A 23,622-nucleotide genomic window follows, 5' to 3' on the forward strand; every position below is an offset into this window, starting at 1 on the left:
TGCACGGTGCCCTGGGTAAACTGAGGCACATGGGGGGCCCCAGCCAAGGACTTTTGGGCCTAGGGTGCCAGCTTTAGTAAACACACAGGACACCTAGTTCTACATGAATGTCAGGCGAACAGGGACTAACTACAGACAAGTGTGTTCTGTGCAATATTTGGGAGCTAATTATACTAAAAACAATGTTTATCTGACCCTCCCATTTACTTGTGCAGCCCTCGCTGAGACCCCGCTCGGCCCCTCGCGTACCCCTCAGACGCCCCTTGCGCACCTCCTCTCACCCTCCTCTTCCCGTCACTCACCTCCCAGGGTGGGGGAGAGGAAGTGGGGACACCTGGCCTCACTATGGGGCCCCTGTAACGGCCTCCAGGAGTGGGGCTATAAGAGGGACGGGTGGGAACGGGGGGGGGCAGACACGCCAGAGCCCCGGCCCCGCCATGACCCTAAGCCACAGCTCCTCCAGCCCTACCCTTGTCCCCCTGCTGCTGGCCGCGCTGCTGGGTGGTGAGTGGGGCCATGGGTCTATCTGTCTTTCCCTCCCCGCCTGCCCAGACCCTCGGGGCCCCTCGCCCTTGTTGGGAGGTAGCAGCTGGATGAGGGGGCCCATCTGCAGAGGAGGACGCCGGCTCTGAGTGCTGAGGCCGCCCAGGGAGCCCGGAGTTGGGCTGAACCAGAGGCCACACCCTGGGGACTCCGAAGCCGTCGGGTCTCAGTCCAGCTGTGCCGGGTCGAGGTGCAGGTGGTGGCAGGTCCCCTCTGCCCTCTGGGCCTCAGTTCCCTCATCGGGGCCACAGGCCCATGAGGAGCCCCCACCCTGCTGTCCCGTCGGGAGGACACCTGCCCCACAGGGCCCCTCCACGGTCCTCACCGCTCCACTCCCTCCCGGTGTCCTCAGGCCCAGCCCTGGCCTCGGAGATTGTGGGGGGCCGCGCGGCCCGGCCCCACGCATGGCCCTTCATGGTGTCCCTACAGCGGCGTGGAGGCCACTTCTGTGGGGCTACCCTCATCGCCCCCAACTTCGTCATGTCGGCTGCCCACTGTGTGGACGGTCTGTGAGTACCCCCGTCCTGCCTTCCCTCCTCGGAGCCCCGTTCCCGCATCTATGTGTGGGGAGAGAGGGAGACCGGGAGCCTGCGGTCCCCCCAGGGGTCTGCCCCGAGCCTGCCCCGCACCCCATGAGCGCCCCTTCCCCGCCCCCGGGCTCAGATGGCCCACCACCGGGGCCGCCTCCAGTCACCTCCTGTCTCTCCTTGCTTGAGGAACTTCCGGTCGGTGGTGGTGGTGCTGGGGGCACATGACCTGGGGCAGCGAGAGCCCACGACGCAATCGTTTGCCATCCGGCGGGTCTTTGAAAGCGGCTTCGACCCGCAGAGGCTGCTGAACGACATCGTGATCCTCCAGGTGGGAAGCCAGGGAGGGTGGGGAGGGGATGCCCAGGGCAGGACTCCTGGGGAGGGGGCTGGAGACTGCGGGACGTGATTGGGGCCCCGGCTCTAAGTGGGTACATCACCCCGTTGTGCCTCATTCCCCACCTCTGTAACAGGATGAAACAAATCCCACCCGGCAGGGCTGTTGAGAAATTAAATGAGATCATAGGGGAAGCTCTGAGCCATTGCCGATCAACAAACTTAATTTATGTGACCTAGCACAGGGACAGCTCCTGTCTTTGTGAAACAGGGCAAAACTCCCCACATTCAGCTGGCAGGAGATTTAAGGAGGAAACCCTCTCTTCCCCGGTGCTTGCAAGTTATGATTATTGTCTGAGAATGTTCTGGAATGCTGTGTTTTATTGAGTACCTACTGTTTACTGCATTCAAGACGTCCAGAGATGCTCTGAGCCACTGTGGTCGCTCCCACTGTAGAGATGGGGAAACTGAGGCCCGGGGAGGGGAGGGCCATGGCCCCCACCCCCTGGGACGCTCTGACGCGCCATCCGGCCCACTGCAGCTCAACGGGTCGGCCACCATCAACAGGAACGTGCAGTTGGCCAGGCTGCCTGCCCAGAATCAAGGCGTGGGCAGTGGGGTTCCGTGCCTGGCCATGGGCTGGGGCCAGCTGGGCATGGCCCGGCCACTGGCCAGGGTCCTGCAGGAGCTCAATGTGACCGTGGTGACCACACTCTGTCGCCGTACGAACGTGTGCACGCTGGTGCCTCGCCGGCAGGCTGGCATCTGCTTCGTGCGTACCGCCAGCCCCTCCCCCTGCGTCCCCACCCCGCTCCTGCCCCGGACACCCAGCCCCCCCAACACCCCCCACCCCTGTCCGTCTCTGTGGGAGGGCTCTGGCGGGGCTGGCCCGAGCCCCAGACGCCGGTCCTCAGCCCTGTCTGTCTCTGCAGGGGGACTCCGGCGGGCCCCTGGTTTGCAATGGGCTCGTCCAGGGCATCGACTCCTTCATCCGCGGGGGCTGCGGCTCTGGGCTCTACCCAGACGCCTTCGCTCCCGTCGCCCAGTTTGCAGACTGGATAAACTCCATCATCCGTCGCCGGGACGACCGGCCGCCGGTCCACCCACGGGACCCGGCCAGCAGGACCATCTAGAAGGGCTGCCCCAGGCCCGGCCCTGCCCGCACGGCCCCCTTCGCATCACACACAATAAAAACCCCCTCTGTTTTGTACGAACGTGTCCGGGTGTTGGTGGCTGTGCCGCTGGGTCTAGCTGGGTCTCTAGGATCTGGGAAATCTCGCAAGTGTGTTGTCACCAACTAGCGGCGAACTCAGGGCTTCAGGGTAGGAAGCCCCTTCCCCACCCTCACGGAAGGAGCCCAGTTGCCATTTCGGGTTCCCAGGCTCAGCCGGTGGAATTGGTGCTGCGGCGGTGACGGCGCCCAGCGGGAGCTCCCTGAGGGTCGCGGGGTGCAGGACCTGCCCGTGTTCACTCAGCGGGCCCTCTCTCTGGCCCTTGAAGCAGGTCCTACTCACACCCCATTTTACAGATGAGGGGCTAGGGGTCCAGACAGGAGCGAGGCCGCGCTGCCCAGGAGCCTAGGTTTGAGTCCCAGCCCTGTGACTTTGGGCAACTGGCTCTCTTTCCCTGAGGCTCAGTTTCCCTGTAGGAAGGAGGGAGGTAAGTGGTCCAGGCCCCAGACCGGCCTCAGCCCCACCCACCCCTCAGACCTCCACTCTTGCTGGGGGTCACCAACCTGGGCTCTCCTTCTTCCGGGCTTTGGTGCTCCCTCCGCCCGCCCAGGGCTGTTTCCCACAGCTCCCCTCACCACACCTCCTCCCCAGTCCTGTCCGCTACGGTGTCTGCCCTCCAATTTGCTCCTCCACCGGAACACTGGAGTATAGCCTAGTGGCCTGTCCATGCCAGCACAGCATCGGGGTGTCTATCCTCTACCTACCTACTTATTTAAGAGACCAAGCACAGGCAGGGGAGGGGGAGCAGCAGGCAGGGGGAGAAGCAGGGAGCCCGATGTGGGGCTGGATCCCTGGACCAACGCAGGGATCATGAGCTAAGCCAGAGACGGATGCTTAACCGACTGGACCACCCCGGGCCAGCTTCTGACGCCGCACCAGCGGTCTCTGCTCGCCAGCACAGCATCTGGGGGCATTCAAGGTTATTTATTGAACTGTCCTGTCTTGCTGAGTCATTCCCAAATTTTGTTGCAATTCGCAACTCTTACATAATCTGGACTCCATACCCTAACGGACTCTTGTTCAGAGTTTCTGATTTTAATAAGTAAACATGTTAGGAACTAACAAATCACACTGGTTGTATTTTTTTCAATTCTTCTGTGTATGAAACAGTCCACTGGGAAGAGGAAAGCAGCAGCCGTGTCCAGTGCAGTCCACCCCACCCTCGTGGTCCCAGCACTGGCCCCACCATAGGTTCACAAGATGTTGATCCATCATCCCCACCTTATAAAGGGCCACGTAACCCACCTTGTGCTCATCAGAGCCTGCCATGCCTTGCTCACAGTGATTGGTTTGGGAGGGGACACGCAATCAAAGCTCAGCGAACCAGACACAGACTTGAGAAGCTGGTTGGAATGAAAGGGAATTCTGGGAAAAGGCCCACTGAGCCACTGGGCTGAGTCTGGGGCTCCTGGGCCCACAACAGGAGAGCCTGGTGAGGAGAAAAGCCACCAAAGAGGTGAGAAGAAACCAGAAACATAGAAACCTGGTATTATTCAGGTACCTGGATCAAGCCACACCTGAAGGTAGACCCTGAAATTTCCATTTAAACTTCCTTGAAGACTCCACCGAGTTCAACTTGAGTATTCTATTTCTTTTTTAAAAATTTCTTTAAAAAATTTATTTGTCAGAAAGAGAGAATGTACAAGCTGGGGGAAGGGGTAGAGGGAGACGGAGAAGCAGGCTCCCTGCGTGGGGCTGGATCCCAGGACCCTGGGATCATGAGCTGAGCCGAAGGCAGACGCTTCACCGACTGAGTCACCCAGGCGCCCCATGTTCTTTTAGTTTTTCAAAAAGATTGTTGTTTATTTATTTAAAGAGAGAGAGAGAATGAGCAGGGAGAGGGGCAGAGGGAGAAGCAGACTCCCTGCTGAGAAAGAGCCCAATGTGGGGCTCGATACCAGGACCCCGGGGATCATGACCTGAGCCGAAGGCAGCCGCCTCATCTCCCCTTAACTTGTTTTTTCTGTCACTCGTATCCAGCAGGCTTCCCAGCTGCCCCTACGCGCCGCCTTTCTAATACTCGAGTTGTTGGGGTATCAGGCCCAGAACCACCAGGGACAAAGCCATCAGATGACCTCTCCGCCCCCACCCAACCTCCGCTCCCAGTTGGGGAGGAAGAGGAAGAAGGGAGGGGCAGAAGGAGGAAGTTGGTTGTTTGCAGCTGCGGCCTCCAGCTGCTGTTGGGTAACTTTGGGGCTGGGAGGGCGCCCTGGGGAGCCTGGGCTAGTGGGCGGGGGACTGGGGGCAGGAGAGGCTGGAGGGTGGGTCCATCCTGCTCTGCTCTCTGCCCGTCCAGAGGGTTTCCTGCCCGTCCAGAGGGTTTCCTGCCCATGCGAGGGCCAGCCCTGGCCCAGCCCTCCAGCAGCCTGTATATACTCTTGGGGTGGAGCACTGAGGGAGCTTAACCCCACTACTGGGCAGGCGGGAAGCAGGCCAGGCAGGTGCCCCTTTCCCCAACTGGACGGCTGCCCACCCAACAGATGGCTGGGCGGAAGCACCGCCCCCAGCCACGGCCCTACAAGTGCCCCCCTCACCAGGCTCCAGCCATACAGCAGCAGCATGGCAGGCCGCTGGATGCGCCTGGTGACTCTGGTCCTCCTGGAAGCCGCCGTCTGTGGTGAGTGGACCTGGACGAGGTGACAGCAGGAGCCGCCAGTCTAGAGGGCATTCAGGCAGCCAGCACCGCCCCCGCCCCACTGGCTCCACTAGGTGAACAGAAAGGGGGACAGAGTCCACGTGAATGGAAGGCTCTCGAGTCCAGGAACTTTCAGAACTTGGACTGTAAGGCCGGAGCTGCCCCCACAGAGAGGATGCGTGGCTTCACGGGGCTGCAGGGGACAGGACTGGGGGCCAGCAAAGCCGAGGCCGGCAGGACCGCAGCCCCCCTCAGCTCACATCTGCCTTGAGGCTGTTAGGCGCAGTGCGCAGGCCGGGAATTTGCCCCGGACCCCACCACTCCCTATCATTATGTCCGCTGGCTGTGCCCCTCGTCCCCAGCGCAGTTTGCAGCTTTGGTGGGCAGAATCCCAGGCGTGGGCTGCAGCGGGGCCGGGGTGGGGGCGTGCGGGGTTGGAGGGAGGTGTGCGGGCTCCGTGCGGGTCAGCCCTGAAGCGCTCAGGCCCACCTGCCCACCCCCAGCGGCGCAGCCTCGCGGGCGTATCCTGGGCGGCAGCGAGGCCGCGTCCCACGCGCGGCCCTACATGGCGTCGGTGCAGGTGAACGGCAGGCACTTATGCGGCGGCTTCCTGGTGTCTGAGCAGTGGGTCCTGAGCGCGGCACACTGCCTGGAGGAGGCGTGAGTGGCCCGAGGCGGAGCAAAGAGCGCGGGAGGGGGTTTGGGCGGGGTGGGGACGTGGGTCTGAGGTGGACCCCACTCCCAGGGCCGACGGGAAGGTGCAGGTGCTCCTGGGCGCGCACTCCCTGTCTCAGCCGGAGCCCTCCAAGCGCCGGTACGACGTGCTCCGCGCAGTGCCCCACCCAGGCAGCCGGCCCGACACAATCGACCACGACCTCCTGCTGCTGAAGGTCAGCCGAGTCCAGCCGCACCCCCTCCTGCCGCACGCATCCCGCCCGCCTCCCCTGACCCCCGTCCCCCGTCCCACCAGGCCAGCCGCACCCCCTCCTGCGGGACGGCCCCGCCCGCGCGCCCGCGCCCGCCCCGACGCTCGCTTCCGCCCCGTCCCGTAGCTGTCAGAGAAGGCCCAGCTGGGCCCCGCCGTGCAGCCCCTGCCTTGGCAGCGCAAGGACCGCGACGTGGAGGCCGGCACGCTTTGCGACGTGGCCGGCTGGGGTGTGGTCACCCACGCGGGCCGCCGGCCGGACCGCCTGCAGTACCTGCCTCTGCGGGTGATGGCCCGCGCCACCTGCAACCTGCGCCCGTACCACGACGGCGCCATCACCGAGCGCATGATGTGCGCAGAGAGCAACCGCCGGGACACCTGCGCGGTGCGCGGGGGGCGTGGCCACGAGGGAGTGGGGCGTGCGGCGAGGCGGGCCCACGGGCGGGGCTTGTGGGCGGGCGTGGCCCGAGGCCGGGACAGGTAGGGAGGAGAGAAAGGGGGGCGGGGGGGGTGCACGGACGCAGCGCTCACGGCCCGCTCCCACAGGGCGACTCCGGGGGCCCGCTGGTGTGCGGCGGCGTGGCCGAAGCCGTGGTCACTTCGGGCTCGCGAGTGTGCGGCAACCGCAAGAAGCCCGGCATCTACACGCGCTTGGCAAGCTACGCCGACTGGATCGACAGCGTGCTGGCCGAGGGTGCGGCCGCCTGAGGGGTCCCGGGGGGCGGCGGTCACGGGGACCAGCAATAAAGTCCTGTCCTGCAAGCGCCCGCCTGCCCTGAGCGCGCGCCGCCGGCTGCGGGGGGAGGGGACCCGGGACCCGAGGGCGGCAAGGGCCCACCTGGCGGAAGGCACCGCTCCACACTTCGACCGCAGCCGGACGCGCCGACTCTTCCACGCGCGATCGGGGAGGGGCTCACGTCCCAGATGCCCCTTCCCCTCCCGCGGAAGTCGCGCCTTCCCAAGCGGGCGGGAGGGCCCACTGTGCGCGACGCCCTGCTCTGGGCTGAGCCTTAGGCTTGCAGACCCTCTGAAGTCAGTCGTGTTCTTACGACCCATGTCCCACATGGAGACACTGAGGCTCGAAGGCTTCGCGACTCTCCTGGGGTCCCGGGAAGTTTCCAGGCAAAGGCCGGATTAGGCCGAACCCCTGCACAGGCGTTCAGGGTCATCTCCAGCGGCTCCCAGGGTCACAGGATGAATTAGGTTGACGGGTGTCCTAGAGCAGCCACTGACTGGCACCCTGGGCCTCAGTTTACCCTTCTGGGCAACAACAGGGAGGTCAGAGGGCAGAACCCAGGCCCTGAGGCCCTTTACTTTCTCCCACCTGGATGAGGAGCCATGGAGACCCAGCACCTGCTGGCCCCAGGTGTCAAGCTTGGTCCACCAAAGGGGTTCACGACTTTCCTTTTGTTGAAAAGGAGACTGAGGGTCTGAGAGGTGAAGTCATGGGCCCCACTGGGGGTTGGAACCTGTGGCCAAGTTTCACTTTCCTGCCATAGAGTGTTCACCTTGGGAGTCATACGCTCTGTATGAAATACGCACTTAGTGAGCACCTATTGAGTACTCAGCCCTGGGCTGGGCACTGGAGACAGACACCTGCTAACAGAAATTTAGTCCCATAGCCCTTCTGAGAGTCGATGGGAGGCTCACGGCTTCCTGCCAAATTTGACAAACTGTACGGAAACCCAAGGGAAAGGGAACAAAGGTGCAGGTCACTCGAACACAGGAGACTCATCCATTCAGGAGGTACTTCCTGAATGAGACAGTCCAGGTTGGGGATGGGGTGGGGCTACCAGACTTGGCAAAGAGAAATACAGTATGTCCAGGTGAATGGCGTTTCAGAAAAACGTGTATCATGAGTAATCACACAGTATCTGGGACGAGCTTGTACTAAAACACTTGTTCGTCTGAAATTCAAATCTAGCCAGCACAGTGGCCGGGGGCAGGTGGCAGAGGGCAGGCTGACAACCCGACACTGGGGGCCCAGACCCTGGCACCTGCAGGTCAGGAAGGGGACGGACACTGGGGAGGCCTGCCCTGCCCCGCCCTGTCTGGGGAGCCCGCAGGCGTCCTCAGTGGCCTCCCCTAGCGCTGGGGCTTCCTCACAGCGGCTCGGGCTCCAGGGAGAGGGGCCGCGAGCAAGGCCATGTCCACCCACGCGGAGACCAAGGGCATCACTTCTGCACAGACTCGGACGCAGGCGTGGGTGAGCCCTGCCAGACCCGAGAGGAGGGGACCCAGACCCACCTCTTGATGGGAGTCGTGTTCATGTCGTAAAACCACAACTTAACCTTAAACCTGTGAGATGTGAGTGCGAAACGGGCCCGCTGTCCTAAAGCAAGTAACCAGCTTAAAAAACAGGACTTAAGAAGGACACATGGCAAAGAACAGGGCCCAGTGGGAGGTGCGGGGCAGAAGCACGCAGGGGCCCCGAACCTGAGCACAGCAGAGGGGGCTGGGCACCATCTGGGAGGGGGCCCCATGGAGCCCTTCTCCGGGGAGGAGAGGCCACTTCCCCGCTCCCCAAAACCGTCCCCGCCTCTGCCCTCCGTCTGAGGCATACCAATGATTGGCACACTGCCCACCCCGGGCTCACGGATGGCTCTGTGCGTTCCCAGGGACCACACATCCAGGCACGCCTTAACCAGCGGAGGACGCCCTCGGGGTCCCCGTGTCACTAAAGGGGGACCGCAGTGGTGATGAGCAGAGCGGGCGGTGAGGCAGGCAGCAGGAGCCCACCAACTCCGTCATGGGCCAGCTCCCCACCTTCACGCCTGCCCCCAGCATGGGCCCACGAGTGCCAAATCCCCACAGAAAGCATCAGCTCCGACAGCCGGCCCTTGTGGGCGACAGGGCCCAGCCAGGTAACAGGCCTCACGGAGCCCTGAGCACAGGATACACGCATGTACCTCCCGGGGCCTCCACCTGGCCTGCACCCCCGGAGCCCTCATGCAGGACAACAAGAGAACAAACTAGCGCTCCACAGGCAGGGCACTGTCTGGGGGCTGTGGGGCAGGACATAATTGGGGGAAGTGCTTGTCGACAGAAGGCAGAACCCCAGGGGAACCAGGCCCGAGCTTCCAGAAACCCGGAGGCCTCGGTGTGCGGTGGGGGTTCGGGAGGATCAAGGGGGGATGCGGAGGACCAGCAGAGGTAGACACGGGCATCAGCAGAAGCTCCCCCCCCCACCGCGCCCGGCCCGGGACTCCCCGCAGGGACCTCGTGATTGGCACTAGGTGCTTGAGGAACGCTGACAGCGAGACAGTGAGACCCGAGGGCACAAGAGCCCAGAATGGGGACGGGGACAGGGAGGCACAGCAGCTCCGCACGGATGGGACACCTGTGAGCCGGCGGGACGTTTATTGGGCCTGCTGAGGTCAGAACCACTGGGGCGCGGCTGGAAGCAAGTGCCCCTGCTGGTGTGGCCCGCAGCACGCACGCAAACGCCCAACAGCCCGCAGGCTCGCACGGCACATTCTAGACAGAGGCCCAGGCCGCCCTGGACCCTCAGAGCCAGGACTTGGGGCTTCCTCAGGAGCCCCTGGAGGTCTGGGCACTCAGGAAGGGCACTGCGTGTGCTGTGGTCCTCCCCGTGGCCATGGGATCCACAGGACCATCTCCATCCCCACCTGGCACCGGCGGATGGATGCCGGGGTCCCTCCGCCTGGGAGCCACCGTTAGGCTTCGAGGAAGAGAAAAAAGCAGCACCCACCGGGCAGTGGGTGACACGTATGCCCCCAGGCCACGTCCTCCCCTGCAGGTCCGCTGACGGGGCACAGACCTCGCTGGACTGGGCGGAGAACCACACTCCCAGGACAGCTGTTTCTCGGTGCGCCTGACAAAGGTCCGGAGAGCATGGAACGTTGTGTCCCCGGCGAGGGCCCGTCAGGGGCAGCTGAGGGGCACCCGCCGCCACAGCCCCCCGCACAGACAGTTCTTGATCCAACGCTGCTCCCACTGCTTGACAGCTGTCGTCTTATTGGGTGACCTGAGCATGGTGACGCAGCCACACCTGGGGGCAGAGCCAGGAGGCTGAGGCCCTGGATGGGGCTGTCCTCCCACCTGCCGGGGGCCCTGGCACATGCAGCTCCCCCCAGCGCTGAGCTGCCTCCCGCACACCCTTACAGCCCAGCTCAGGCACTGCCCCCTCCCCTCTGGGGACGAGCGAGGGTCGTGGGGCTTCTGAGTCCCGGCTTGGCAGCTCCCTAGCAGGGGACCCTGGGAGCCGTAGCCTGTCCAGGGTTGTGAGCCAACAACTGGGGTTGTATCTGTCCAGGGCCCATGCTTCCTTCTGTGCTCTCGGACCTGTAGAGCTCCTGGGGGGCAGGCACAGGCTGCGTGCGCTCACCAGGACACAGACACCTGCTCGCCCCCGGGGCCGAGACCGTGCACCCAGCGGTCCCAGCAGCCGGCAGGCAGCGCTCACCTGGTGCACGTCTTGCACTCCTCCGTGGGGAAGGCTCCCAGGTGCAGCCTGCGCAGGTGGTCGACCTTGGGCTGGCCCGGAGCCCTGGCGGACGAGGGAGCACGTGAGCAGCTTGGGGCAGACCCCCGCTGACATGTGTGTGGGCACAGACCCCAGCTGACACACGCGCCCTCCGTTGCAGACACGGGGGTGATGGAAGGTACGGGACTGCCCATGGGAGGGGTCCTGGGGGCTGGGTGGGGCTACCCGGGTATTAAGTCCGTCTGAATGTTTCCAGAACGCTGAACTTAAAACCTCTTTGTGATCGATCCCCTCTTTTCTCAAAGTTTATCTTGAAACCCAAACACAAAGGGGGCCTGGACTCACAGGGCAGTCCCTCCCTGCGAGACAAGAAGGAACACGCCGGAGCTCACAGAGCACGTCACCCGGACGGGCCGCACAGGGCTGTCTTCCTTTGGCTTATCTGTTTTCGGACATTTCCACCCAAGGTAACAGACGGCGTGGGGAATTCATGCGAGTCTCTCGGTCACCCGAGTGTCTAAACGGGGAAGCCCTTGCCCGACCCTGGGTCGACGCATCTTTCCTGCCTCAAGAGCGGGGACAGAGGCAGCCCGGCAGTACTGCTAGGCCCTGAAGGCCAACCCCGCGCGTTCCAACGGCAGTGGCGTGTGGCGGGCTTCTGGAAGGGGCCCCTTGGCCCTGAGGACACCCTGCCAGAGGCCGTGGTTTGTCCCCCCGGCTGCGCCGCAGAGCCCGCACTGGGCTCATCCACAGCGGGCCGCAAGCCACGGGGCCACGCAGCACACGGTCCAGCTGCAGACACGGGGGTCTGGAGGGCCTGGAGCCCGAGTCAAAGGGCAGCGATGGGACGCTCCTCGCGGGGGTAGCAGAGCCCTAGCACGGCGGTGTCCCCAGATGACGGAGCGCAGGGGTGGAGAAGAGGCAGGGGTGTGCCTGAGGCCACGGGGCAGGGCGGGTGCTCACCGGACCAGGCCGTCCAGCGGCAGGGCGCCGGCGCCGGCAGGCAGCGGGGGGGCCTTGCCGAAGTGCAGGCGCAGAGGCTGCTTGGGCTGCAGGCGGCTGACCAGGCCGTCGCTGACGGGCAGCCAGTCCAGGCTGGGGATGAGCAGCTGGCTGGGCAGCAGGCAACACTCGTCCACCAGCGCCTCGTCCGGCTCGCTCGTGGGGCCCTCGTCGCGGCCTGCGGGGAGGGGATGGGGACGTACTGCCCACCGGGACACCACCTGCAGACGTGCCGTCTGGCGCCCCGGGACAAGCACACGGCTGCCGCTCTGGGAGCACCCGTGCTGGGCACCGGGGCCCGAGCCGGTGTGAGCCGGGGGTGGGGGTGACCGGGCCCGGAACTGAGCCGTGGCGGGGTTGCGGAGAGCCGAGGGCCGGGGACTCACAGCAGATCCAGAGCTTGGTGAGCAGACGGAAGAGCAGGGACATGCTGTCCTGGGTGTCCGAGGTGGCCGTGTACACGGGCAGGCAGCCGGGCTTCAGCAGCCCCCAGATGCGGATGACCACCATGAGCTCGCGCAGCAGGCCCAGCGAGGGGCCATCCCGCAGGAAGCTGTGGCCGGGCCGCAGTGGGGAGCCCTGCAGGGAGAGGCCCTCGGCTGGACACCTTGGCGCGTGGGGAGACGGGCCAGGGCGGACCCGGGCCGGCGGGCCACTGGGCCACCGGCATCGGGAGCGCACACTCAAGCCACTGCACGGGGCCGGGAGGAGGCAGAGTGGTCAGCCCGGGCAGCCCATGTGGGGAAGGGGAAAAAGGGACTTCACGTGGCTCCCGGGGGGACGAAGGACTTAAACCTGGGCTGGGAGACGCACTTGGCCACCCTCGTGGCCTGAGGTCAGAGCGGGTGTGGCACAGACCCGTCTGCACAAGCCCCCAGGGAGAGTGGGTGCACACAGCTCAATGCCCATGAGGTCCCGTGCAGGGTGCCTGTGGGGGGTGGGGCGGGGAGAGGACGGGTCAGGGCACCGCTGCAGAGAGGGACGGTGGGGGCGCAAGGGGGCCGCTACAGAGGGTCAAAGTGGGTCAGGCGCCAGGGGGCAGGCGGCCGCTGAAGAGGGTGAAGGGGGGTGGGGCAGAGCGGAGGGGACGGGGCCGCCCGGGATGCCGCACCTGGTTGGGCAGGCTGGCCAGCAGGTAGAGCACGAAGTCCCCCACCCACTGCAGGAGCTGCTGCAGCGCCTGGAGTGTGTTCATGTCCAGGACGAACTCCTCTGTCTTGAGGTTGATCATGACCTTGTCAATGTCTGGGGCGGGGAGTCAGGCACACCCGGGCAGTCAGGCACGCCGTGGCCTCGCGGTGCTCGCAGCACACGCGCAGACATGCGCACACCTGGCTCTGCACCCTGCGGCACCCACGGAGAGCCGCGCCCCAGGCCTCGGACCTCAAAGAAGAGGACCCTGGGTCAGCGTGGCCGTGGGGAAGGCCTGGCTGAGGCTCCCCTGCGGCTAACATCGGTCCCCAGCTCTGCCACGAGCCCCGAGGGCTGGGCTGCATCCACGCCTTTGGGTGACCGCCCCCCCCCGCCCCTCAGGTGGGGCTTAGGACGACCCTGTGAAGGGGCTCTGGGGTGGGACCCACCGGCGTCGGTGATCTTGCTGCAGACCTCGGTCAGCCGGTCACCAGGACTCTTGTCGGGGGTGTTAAGGAAGTGCGGGCGCAGGAGGGACTTGAGCGTGGAGCTCACGGCCACCAGGAACAGCTTGGCATGGTAGTCACACACGCGGGCCACCGTGCAGGGGGACAGCTTGCACAGTGAGGCCTTCATGGCCAGGATCCGGGTGGATAGGACCTGGGTGGGGCGGGGGGAGGTGGGAGCAGCCGGCAGGCAGGGACACTCCCTCCCCTCCCCCCAGGGGCCCGGGAAGCAGCATCCGCCACAGCAGGGTCGAGCAGCAGCCGGGCGGGGCAGGCCCGCCACCTCCTGCCCCCAGCGCCGCCTTCGACTGCGGCCGCGCAGGGCCGGGGGGCGGGGCTTCCGGCTCGAGGGGCGGGGCCGCGCGCGGGCGCTACCTGCTGCAGGGCGGCGTTCTGGCGGGTGTACTCCTCGTGCAGCTTCTCCACCAGGCTCTGCACCATGGCGGGCTGCACGTGCAGCAGCGTGTCCCACCAGTCGTAGCCCGTCACCATGCAGTACTCCAGCAGGAACAGCAGGTGCCGCAGGGCCAGGCTCACGTCCAGGGTGTGGCCCATGGACGGCGAGATGCGCAGCATGCTCAGCTGGGGGGAGCCGCCGGTGAGGGCCGAGCCCCACGGCGCCCTCAGGCAGGGAGGGGAGCAATGGAGGGACCCGGGCCCCGCCCCACACCTAGTGACCCCAGGCCCCCCACGCCCCTCCGCAGGCCTCGCAAATCCACTCTCCGGCCGTGGGGGGGGTCTCCGGAAGCAGACCCCCTCCGGCGAGGAGAGGCCCACTGGTTGGCCTGCCGCACAGACAGGCCGAGGTCGGGGCCGCAGGGAAGTGGATTCAGGCAGGAGGCAGGAGGAAAAGCGGCTCTCCGAAGTGATCTGTCCGGGGTCTGCACGGCCTGGGGTGCAGGGCAAGCGTGCACAGCACGCCCATCGGCCAGGCCAAGGCCCCCAGGAGCAAGGATTAGGGAGCTCCTATGAGGCCCCAGAGCCACAGGTCGCTTACCTGTGTCCCGGCGGTGGAAAACCGCCGACCCCACGGCTCCTGCTGCCAGGGCACCTACTCTGCGCCCCAGACCACACTGCAGCTTTCTCTGAGACCTCTGGGGCCGGAGGAGCCCCACCCCACCAGCGAGGAACCTCCTGGCGCCCGAGCAGCAGGGACCGCAGTCCCGGGGGCCTGCCCCTCACACCCCTCCCCCCGCCAGGCGCAAGCTTCACAGCTCACCTTCCCATGGTTGTCGATGCCGACCAAGGCCAGCGACGTCCAGGAGAGTTGCATGGCCTTGAAGTGGACGGCGGGGCCGCTGGCCCGTGGACGCTTGATGGCCGGCTCATCTGCAGAGCGCGGGGCGGCCGAGCTGTAGAAGACGGCCATGCTCTGCAGCGACAGCCGGTGCACGATGTGGACGCTGCCGTCGTGAAAGGCCAGGGCCAGCCCTGTGTGAGGGAGCACGGGCGGCTGAGCCGGGCGGAGGGCCGGGGACATTCGACAGCAGTCGGGGCCGGCAGGGCCTGCCCGGGGGAAGGGGGGCGGTACCGAGGCCGGGGTAGAACTGGGTGTCGCTGGCCACCTTCAGGTCGGTGTTGGTGAGCGAGATGGGCAGCTTCGGCAGCGCCACGGCGGACACGCGGTCCAGGTCATTCGTGGCCGACAGGATCCGCCATTTCAGGATCATGGGCTGTTTGTCGCCGACTGCAAACGGGGGTGGGGGTGGGCAGGAAAGCAAAACAGGATGAGACATGCAGCAGGCCAGACCCTGGCAGGGGCCCCCCACCCCCAGCCCCGGCCCCGCACATGGGGTCCTGGCCGAGTGACCACTCAGAGCGCTCCACGGCCCAGCCAGCTGCACGGTTCACGACGGGCCGGGGACAGCAGCTGGACCAGCCCGCTCCTGCCCTGGACTCCACGGGACGGCGAGGACGGGGCTGATGGGAGTGAGGCTGCCGTGCCCCTGGCAGGAGCCAACGCACCGACAGACAGACCACACCCCAGAGCCCGCCACCACACAACCCCCTCAAGACCTGGCCAGCCCGTGTGGGGTTTTCTTGTGACGTTAAGGGTCCCAGGGGGACCCCAGCTCTACCCGCCTCACGAGGCTTGAGCCGGACGGTCAAGGTGCCACAGATCGGCGCCCCTCGCACCCACACCCTTGGTGATGAAAGCCCCGACGACGGGCAGAGTGGCTTCCGTGCATCTGGGCTGACTGCTGGGTATCGGGAAACGGGACGCAGGCAGAGACTCATGAGGTGCGCCTGCATTGGGACACGGCAGGGCAAGCCTGCAGGGACAGGCGTGCCACAGGGGGAGACTGGGGGCCCAGCCGACAGCAGCCCGAGCCATCTGGCGGGTGATAGCAGACATACCAATGGGGCAGAGCAGCAGAGGCGGCCCTCCCAGCAGAGCGCAGAGTGCGCTTTGAGCTACTGAGTTCAGGGCTGGTTTGTCACACGGTGACAGCTATCACACAGCTTCTTCCTGCCACCGCTCTGCCTTGAGAACTCTACTCTGAATGGTTTCTCACAATTTATAAACCTGCCATGGGCCCAGGGAGGGAGTCCTAGCAAGCACTGTCCCCCAGGGAAACTGAGGCCCAGGGAGCACTGAGACTGCCTAAGGCCACGGAGGGCAATCCAGCACCTAACAGGGACAGCAGAGGGGGAACAGCAACCTTAGCGGCGTCCAGGCAGCTTGCCGAGCCACCTGCACCCGATCGGGCACAAATGCTAGGTCATGGGGCGCCTGGGTGGCTCAGTTGGTTAAGCAGCTGCCTTCAGCTCGGGCCATGATCCCAGCGTCCTGGGATGGAGTCCCACATCGGGCTCCTTGCTCCGCAGGGAGCCTGCTTCTCCCTCTGCCTCTGCCTGCCATTCTGTCTGCCTGCGCTCGCTCTCTCTCTCTCTCTCTCTCTGACAAATAAATGAATAAAATCTAAAAAAACAAACAAACAAAAAAACAAATGCTAGGTCATGGCTATGGCCAGGCTGTCCCTGGGGCTGGTCACTGTCTGCACAGGGCAGGGGGCCACACACACCTGGGGCCCTGTCCACCACCGACAAGCTCCCCAAGTTCGCGGGGTCTGGCGACAGGGCAGCTGGGACAGTCTTCACGGTAATTGCTCTGCCCCATGGTGTGCGGCTTATGTAACCGCCCGGTGGGGGCAGGAGCCGTGGGGCCCCCGACACAGCTTCATCAGCGGTTCCTATGCAGTACCCCCCGCACAGCCAGCCACTCTGGGCTCCATTAGTGCTCATCAGCAGAGAGCCCAGCTCGCATCTACTAGAAATCATCTCTGTGTGTGGGCCCCGGGGTGGGGGGGACATCCAGGGGCTTTCCTGACTTCTCTGTGGCTTCAAGTGGGGCCAGCATGTCCCAGGGTCCACTGGTGGGGGGTGAAGGGGGAGCGCTGCCATCTGGAGCCACTGGAGTTCCATGTGGCTGCAGGGACAGGGGAGGGGGAGGGGAGCCAGTAGGTATGTTCCGAGTGTACTCGGTCACACCCTCTGGGCCCCAGTCTCCTCACCACAAACCAGACATTTTGGAGGAGTCTGTGGTTTTTAGGGTTAAGTGCCCTCTGTGGCCCAGGGGGCTGCAGGTACCCCCACTCCTGCTGCAGTGCCCATTTGTGCCCCCCCCCTTACTTAGCCACTCTAGCTCCTGGCCTCTACCCCAGGACCTTTGCACTGCTGTTCCCTCAAGCAGGTACTCGCTCGCTGCAGGAAGCATCAGACGCGAGGCAGTTGGGCCACCTGCCTGTGGGCTGACCGGCAGACCTCACGTCTGAGCCCCAGCACAGGAGGCTCTCCAGGACAGGAATGAAGCGGCCGCAGAGCAGGGTGGAAGAGGGCAGTGCGGGCCAACATTGTGCAGCCACTCAGAACAGCTCCCACGTGTTGTGCTGGGAGCCCAGTGCCCCTGGGAGTGGGAAGACTCACCCACAGGTGAGATCTGCTGGAAAACATTGTTCACCGGGAGCCCCTCCTTCCGCAGGGACCAGCACTCCACGATGCTGCTCGTCTGGCTGGACGCACACAGGAGCACCTGGGGACGGCAGCAGCCGGTCAAGAGGGTGCAGCTGGAATGGCAGACATGGCCCTGGTGGCAAGCAGGGGTGCAGCCACAGAAACTATCAGAGCTTCATGAAGTTGGGGGCCTTACTGACATGTGGTTACACTGGAGCCCTGGGTGACCACTGACCAACGGCCACAAAGATGTCCCCGAAGAGGACCCCATCCCGAGTTCCGGGACCTGTAGGCTTTGGGGCCCGGCGTCCTCACCAGGTCCTCATGAGAGGGAAGCAAAGGGCAGGTGGGGGTCCCAGAGACGGGCGGACCCCGTGCTACTGGCAGGGAGGATGAAGAGGGGGCCACGGGCCAGGGAAGGGCAGGAGCCGGGTCTTCCTGGGGCCCCAGGCGGACCAGCCCTACCCGCACCAGGGTTTCAGCCTTGTGAGGCCCACGTCGGACCCCGGACCCCAGTGCTTGAGACGAGAAGGGTGTGGAGCTCTGCTGCTACAGCCAGAGGGGGGCACCCCCCAGGCAGGGCCTCACCTGCTCCGACATGTCGCGGGCCAGGAACTTGAGGTGGGTGATGGCGGGGAACTTGTCCTTGCGGTTGAGGTCGGTGGTGCAGCGCATGAAGAGCGAGGGCAGGATCTCGGTGTCAATGCGGCACTTCTCGCTGACCACGCTCACGCACACCTTGTAGAACTGCACGGGGGAGGCGCTGCTGCCGTCCGCAGTGGCCACCACGATGTTGCCACCACCAGTGAAGGCGATGTCAGCCAGGGCCACACGGCCACGCAGCCGGCACAGACTCTCCGTGGATGTTAGCACCTGCCCGCTGGGCTTGAGCAGAGACACGGTGACCAGGCCACTGACTGTCACTGCGATCCAGCCCTCCATAGGTTTGCCGCCAAACAGCGTCAGTGACGGTGAGAATTTGACGCGGGAGAACTTCTCCCCGAAGCTGGAGGCACCTGACTATGGGGGGAGAAGGGAGCACGGGGTCTGTTTACTGCCAATCCCAACCCCAGCTAAGGGCCCTGACCAGCTTTTAGGGCTCTGCCCTCTGTGACCTGACAACCCTGCTCTGGGGGCCCAGAAAGAGGAATTCTAGGATATTGCTGAATTAAACAGTGCCAGGAGGTGGGGCGCATCTGGGTGGCTCAGTTGTTAAACACCTGCCTTCAGCTCGGGTCAGGATCCCAGGGTCCGCGGATCGAGCCCCACATCGGGCTCACCACTCAGCAGAGAGCCTGCTTCTCCCTCTCTCACTCCCCCTGCTTGTGTTCCCTCTCTCGTTTTGTCTCTATCAAATAAATAAATAAAACCATAAAAAAAAAAAAAACACCCAGTGGGTTGGATTTTGAGAACCAACCATCAATGATCGATGATTCCCTAAGCATACCAACCACGGGAGGTTCACTGAGAATAGCAGTCATCAGTTAAATGAGTGGTTTACTAAGGACAACAGCTTTCAGTTAAGTGAAAGGTTCACTGAGGACAGTGGCCATCAGTTAAATGGGTGGCTCACTTAAGACGCAGATGCTGACGGCTTGATTGCAAGCACGAGTTGGGCCCAGGACTAGAGAAACCAAAGGATGCTGGTGCTGGGAGAGGAGGAGCCACATCAAGAGGAGCAGGTAGACAAGCAGGGTGAATGATCTCACCTACTGCACCTACTTGCTCAGACAGGACACCCACCTTTTCCACGTGCAGGGCCAGCTTCACACCATTGTGCAGCCAGGACAGGGCCACAATGGGGTCTCCTTCCACCAGGCTGCCCACGTGGCTCTCCCAGCTGTTGGCCAGGTGGTCCGCCATGCTCCAGCACTTGATCTGCCCATCGGCATCGGCCGACAGGAGCCGGGAGCCTGTTGGGGGTCGGGGGAGCAAACCTGCGTTACCAACCTTCATGGTCACCAACCTTCGCGGTGGGCTGGGACAGCGGCCACTAGTGCACCAGGGTCTGGGAGGAGCAGGCCTGGCAGCAGTGGAGCAGGGGAGGGGCACAAGGTGTGCTCCTGACAAGGGTGCCCTTGGGGAATGTGAACAGCAGTGGCCACAAAGCCACAGGTTGAGGCTTCCAGTCCCTTGTGTGGACTCTGGGGACGTCACCAGGAAGACAGAGCACGATACTCTGAGATTCAGGATCAAGGGTGAGCACCACTGTCTCCCTCAGCCATTCAGGATCACCCACCCCTGGCCCATCCTCACCTGACTGGTCCCACTCAAGGCAGGTGATGGCCTCGCTGTGCTCCGAGCTGACGGAGTGCACGTCCCAGGGGTGCTCCGTATCCAGGATATGGATCACGCGGGTGAGGTCTGCAGGGGGCCGCGCACGCTCAGCACAGCAGCCCTAACACCCCGAAGCTTCTGATGACCCCAGGAGGCCTCAGGGAGGACACCAGCGAACATCCCACCCATGGGGACGACGGGGCTGCTCTGCTGCTGACCATGTAGACGGCCCCAGTGCTAGCGCAGAACAGGCTTTTGTGTTCCTGGGTTCCCTCTGGAGACCAAAGCAGGCTTGTGACCACAAGCGTGGTCATGTTTTTTCAAAGAGACACAGAAAACAGGACTGGAAGAAGATGACCTCCAAACCCTAACGGTGGGTATCTCTCCGTGACTTTCTTACCTTAAGCTAAATTTCTCTGCTTTTCTAATTTCCTCTAACAGGCACACAGTATTTAACAACAGACAGAAAACAAGTCCCAACAAAGTGACTTTGAGGCTTCCAAAAGCAAGATAATGACATGTAAGTTCTGGAAAACTGGGCATCAAGTCTCCAAGCCCTAGGGGACCACACACCCCTGCTCCGCTCCATCCCAAAGGGGTGATTCCAGGGTCTTTCCCCCACTCTGGCCCAGCACCAGATGCAGGAGCGCAGTGCATCTGTCCTGCGCACACCTGTGAGGCTACGGTCCTCACCAACACCGGTGACAGGGGAGAAAAGCCTGAGAGGGCCCCCATGGGGGAGGAGCAGCTCCCAGGCAGGCCTGGAGATCCAGAGGCCCCCCAGTAGGACACCGGGGATGGGGGTGCTGGGCTGGAGGGCAAGGAGACACACCTTGGTCATCATTTCGAAGGTCAGTGGTGAAGGCAATGAGGTTACGGCAGGACCAGGCACAGGCCAGGGGCACTGACGGGCAGTGGGTACTCTTGGGCCATCTCTCCCACTCGCAGACGTAAGCCAGATCCATCGTGCCTACAGGCCACAGGTCACACACCGAGGACGGTCAGCAGCTCCTGAGGGAGGCTGACACGGACACTCACTGAGTGCCCGCAGGACAGCAAGCTCCACGCTGCGTGCTGGCTTACCCCAGGTAATGAAAGGAACCCAACCCCTGCCCTAGGGTCTCGTGTGCCATGTAAGGGCAGCTGCATTTTAAACATGGAGGGACGGCACCTGCGGTCTCAGTCAGTTACACGTCTGCCTCCAGCTGGCATCCTATCTCAGGGTCCTGGGATGAGCCCCATGACGGGCTCCCTGCTCAGTGGGGAGCCTGCTTCTCCCTCACCCTCTGTCTCTGCCCCGACTCGTGATTTCTCTCTCGAATAAATAACATATTTGGAGTGCCTGTGTGGCTCAGTGGGTTGAGCCTCTGTGTTCAGCTCGGGTCCCGTCCCAGGGTCCTGGGAGGAACCCGGAGTCCGGCTCCCAGCTCAGCAGGAAGCCTGCTTCCCCCTCTTTCTCTGCCTGCCTCTGGGCCTACTTGTGATCTTGCCGTCAAATAAGTAAATAAATAAATCTTATTTAAAAAATAAAATCTTTTACTTTTTTATTTCTTTTTTCTTTAAAGATCTTATTGTTTGACAGAGAGACACACAGCGAGAGAGGGAACACATGCAGGGGGAGCGGGGGGAGGAGCAGGCTTCCCGCTGAGCCCCACGCAGGGCTCAGGCCCAGGACCTCGGGATCACCACCGGAGCAGGAGGCAGACAATGAACGACTGAGCCACCCAGGCGACCCCAATAAAATCTTTAAAAAAATAAAATAAACAAACATGGAGGAACAGGAAGGCCTAATCAAGAAAACAGCATCCCAGCGTAGCAGTGCGGGAGCCAGACTCGCACATGCCTGGGGGAAGGTCACGGCAGGCAGGCGGAGGGAACACCTGCGCCAAGACGCTGAGGGTGCGCGGCACCTCGGATGTGGGAGGAGTGGCCAAGAGGCCCCTCGCGCTGGAGCAGATGCGCGAAGGGATAAGGGGGCAAGGTGGGGGCAGGAGATGATGCGGCCAGTCCCAACGGGCCCTGGAGGCTCTCACCCCAGTGGGCGGGGGCCCCCAGAGGGCCGCGAGCTACCCACACTCGAACAGGACCTCTGTGGCGGTCTGGAGCGCACAGGCAGGGACGGGGTGGAGGCACGAAGAGGGCAGGGGCAAGTGCGCGTCGAGGCGGGCCGTGGGTCTGTCCCGCGAGAGCCGCGAGGACACCACCTCCAGGGGAAGCGGCGGCGGGACTTGGAAGGCGGACGACGGTCCCGGGGGTGAAGCCTCCCCACGGCCCTCCCCGCGCCAGCAGCGAGCACGGGCTCCTGTTCTTTCCCTCACGGCAGTCCGGGGAGGCCCCGAGGCCGACCCGCCCCGTTTTTCTCAGTCGCCACCCCCACGTCCTGACGGGGACACCCAGGCCCCGCCCACATGCCCCTGCGAGTCTTGAAGTCTCGCCCCCAAAGCCTCCATCCCCTACGATCTCCGCTTCCCAGGTTGTCCCTTGAGCCCCCGCCCGGCCTAAGCCCTCAGACCCCATCCCAGACCCCCAGCGCCCCGCGCGCCGCCGGACCCGGGCCCTCCCGGAGCCCCGCTCAACCCCCGGTTACCCTGGGGCCCCGTCCCCCCACGCCCGCCCCGGCTCTCCGTGCCCCACCCCAGTCCGCCCCAGGCTTCGCGCCAGTCTCTGCACCTACCCCAGACCCCGCCCGCGCCCCGGCCGCGTGCCCAGCGCCCTAGGCGCCCCCGGGGCCCGCCCTCTGCCGCCGCGGGCTCCGCCCCGGGCCCGCCGGGCCCGCCTTCTCCGGGCTGCGTTTCCCCCGGCCGCGGGCGCCGGCCGGAGGCGAGCCGACCTCTCCGGCCCCGCAGCCCCGCGCTCACCAGGCCGGCCCAGACTCCAAGCCGAGCGGGTAGCCGCTGCCCGCACTCGCCCTAGCTCCCCGGCTCCGGCGCCGCCATCTTCCCCGGGACCAGCGAGTTGCCCGCGCAGCGCGGCCGCTTCCCAGGGACTTCTGGGAAGGCGGTGACTCCGCCCCGCGTCCGGCACATTTGCATAGGCCTTTTGATCGCGTTCCAGCAGACAACAGAGCTGTATTTGATGAAAAATAAACGCTTTTTCAACTACAGTGAAGGCTCCCTTTCATTATTCTCTATGTTGTACAGATAAAGGAAAGAAAATAGGCGGCTGACCCTTTCCTTAGAAAATCCACCCTCTCTGTAAAGTCATTTATCCTCAGCACTCTAAATACCTGCCGGGCGGACCTTCTGACCGTGCTCGCTTCGGCAGCACATATACTAAAATTGGAACGATACAGAGAAGATTAGCATGGCCCCTGCGCAAGGATGACACGCAAATTCGTGAAGCGTTCCATATTTTGTTCCGTCCCGGGACGCGCACTTTCGGCGTCTACGTGGGATCTTCTGCAGCACGCGCAAGCCCAGCGGGCCGGCCCGCGGCGCCCCCTCCGGAAAGCCCCCGGCCGAGACCCCTCGGACTTCCCGGCGACGGGCCGCCTGGAGCGCCGGCCTTGGTGAACCCTGCGGGCCTCAGTAGTTGGGCGAGTGAGTCCCCGCGGAAAGTCCGCTCACCGACACAGACCTGCCCACCGCCCCGGACGGCGCGTGCTAGGAAAGAGCCTCCCGGGGCAGAAGCCCGCCGGCGCGCCCAGCAGGGGGACCGGGGCCGGCGTCCGCAGGCAGGAGCTGCCTCGCCGGCAAGGACCCCCGGATGGACGAACCCAGCCTGAGGACGTCCTGGGGGGCACCCGGCCAGTCCCAGACACACGCAGGGGGAAGCCGACGGGAAGGAACACGGGGAGGCCAGGAGAAGACAGAGGCCGGGGCTGCCAAGCGGCGGTCACAAGCCAAGGAAACCAGGGACCCCGAGGGGCAAAAGGACCCTCCCCGGGAGCTCCCGGCCCGGCCGCACGTGGAGTTTGGACTTCCGGCTTCCAGAGCGACAATAAATTCCTGCGGTTTTAAGCCACAGCTGGGGTACTTCGTTCTGGCCACCCCAGGAGGCTCCTCCGAGTGACTTTTGGACCCTCTTGGACCCTCGACGGCTGGCAAGTGGCAGAGCTGGGGTTTGAACCTGGGCACCTGGGAACGGGACAAGCCAGGGCAGCAGAAC

The 23,622-nt window shown here is 64.2% G+C and overlaps 3 protein-coding genes and 1 non-coding gene across 4 annotated transcripts; 3 read left to right on the forward strand and 1 right to left on the reverse strand.

Moving 5' to 3' along the window:
• Positions 1 to 422: 422 nt before the first annotated feature.
• LOC116860780 (neutrophil elastase-like) lies at positions 423 to 2,578 on the forward strand. Its single transcript, XM_032847028.1, has 5 exons — positions 423 to 504; positions 896 to 1,052; positions 1,260 to 1,401; positions 1,948 to 2,178; positions 2,339 to 2,578. Exons 1-5 carry the CDS (start codon positions 438 to 440, stop codon positions 2,537 to 2,539), a joined length of 798 nt encoding a protein of 265 aa, XP_032702919.1. The 5' UTR covers positions 423 to 437; the 3' UTR covers positions 2,540 to 2,578.
• Positions 2,579 to 4,027: 1,449 nt separating this feature from the next.
• On the forward strand, positions 4,028 to 6,962 carry CFD (complement factor D). The gene is made up of 6 exons (XM_032847062.1): positions 4,028 to 4,094; positions 5,176 to 5,255; positions 5,777 to 5,933; positions 6,019 to 6,163; positions 6,326 to 6,583; positions 6,745 to 6,962. Exons 2-6 carry the CDS (start codon positions 5,198 to 5,200, stop codon positions 6,904 to 6,906), a joined length of 780 nt encoding a protein of 259 aa, XP_032702953.1. The 5' UTR covers positions 4,028 to 4,094; positions 5,176 to 5,197; the 3' UTR covers positions 6,907 to 6,962.
• Positions 6,963 to 10,045: 3,083 nt separating this feature from the next.
• Positions 10,046 to 22,500, reverse strand: MED16 (mediator complex subunit 16). Its single transcript, XM_032847005.1, has 15 exons — positions 22,374 to 22,500; positions 20,348 to 20,526; positions 19,495 to 19,602; positions 18,982 to 19,151; positions 17,827 to 18,258; positions 17,212 to 17,317; positions 14,816 to 14,971; positions 14,504 to 14,715; positions 13,660 to 13,866; positions 13,228 to 13,438; positions 12,759 to 12,892; positions 12,034 to 12,226; positions 11,609 to 11,825; positions 10,625 to 10,708; positions 10,046 to 10,210 (listed from the first exon to the last, which is right to left on the reverse strand). The coding sequence occupies exons 2-15, from the start codon at positions 20,478 to 20,480 to the stop codon at positions 10,084 to 10,086; spliced, it is 2,490 nt and encodes an 829-aa protein (XP_032702896.1). The 5' UTR covers positions 20,481 to 20,526; positions 22,374 to 22,500; the 3' UTR covers positions 10,046 to 10,083.
• Positions 22,501 to 22,763: 263 nt separating this feature from the next.
• Positions 22,764 to 22,870, forward strand: LOC116860842. Its single transcript, XR_004381349.1, has one exon. It is a non-coding gene; the product is annotated as a U6 spliceosomal RNA (small nuclear RNA).
• Positions 22,871 to 23,622: the final 752 nt, after the last annotated feature.

Source organism: Lontra canadensis, unplaced genomic scaffold (genome assembly GCF_010015895.1).
Source record: "Lontra canadensis isolate GAN:19392208 unplaced genomic scaffold, GSC_riverotter_1.0 scaffold184, whole genome shotgun sequence".
In the NCBI taxonomy this organism is placed as follows: domain Eukaryota; kingdom Metazoa; phylum Chordata; class Mammalia; order Carnivora; family Mustelidae; genus Lontra; species Lontra canadensis.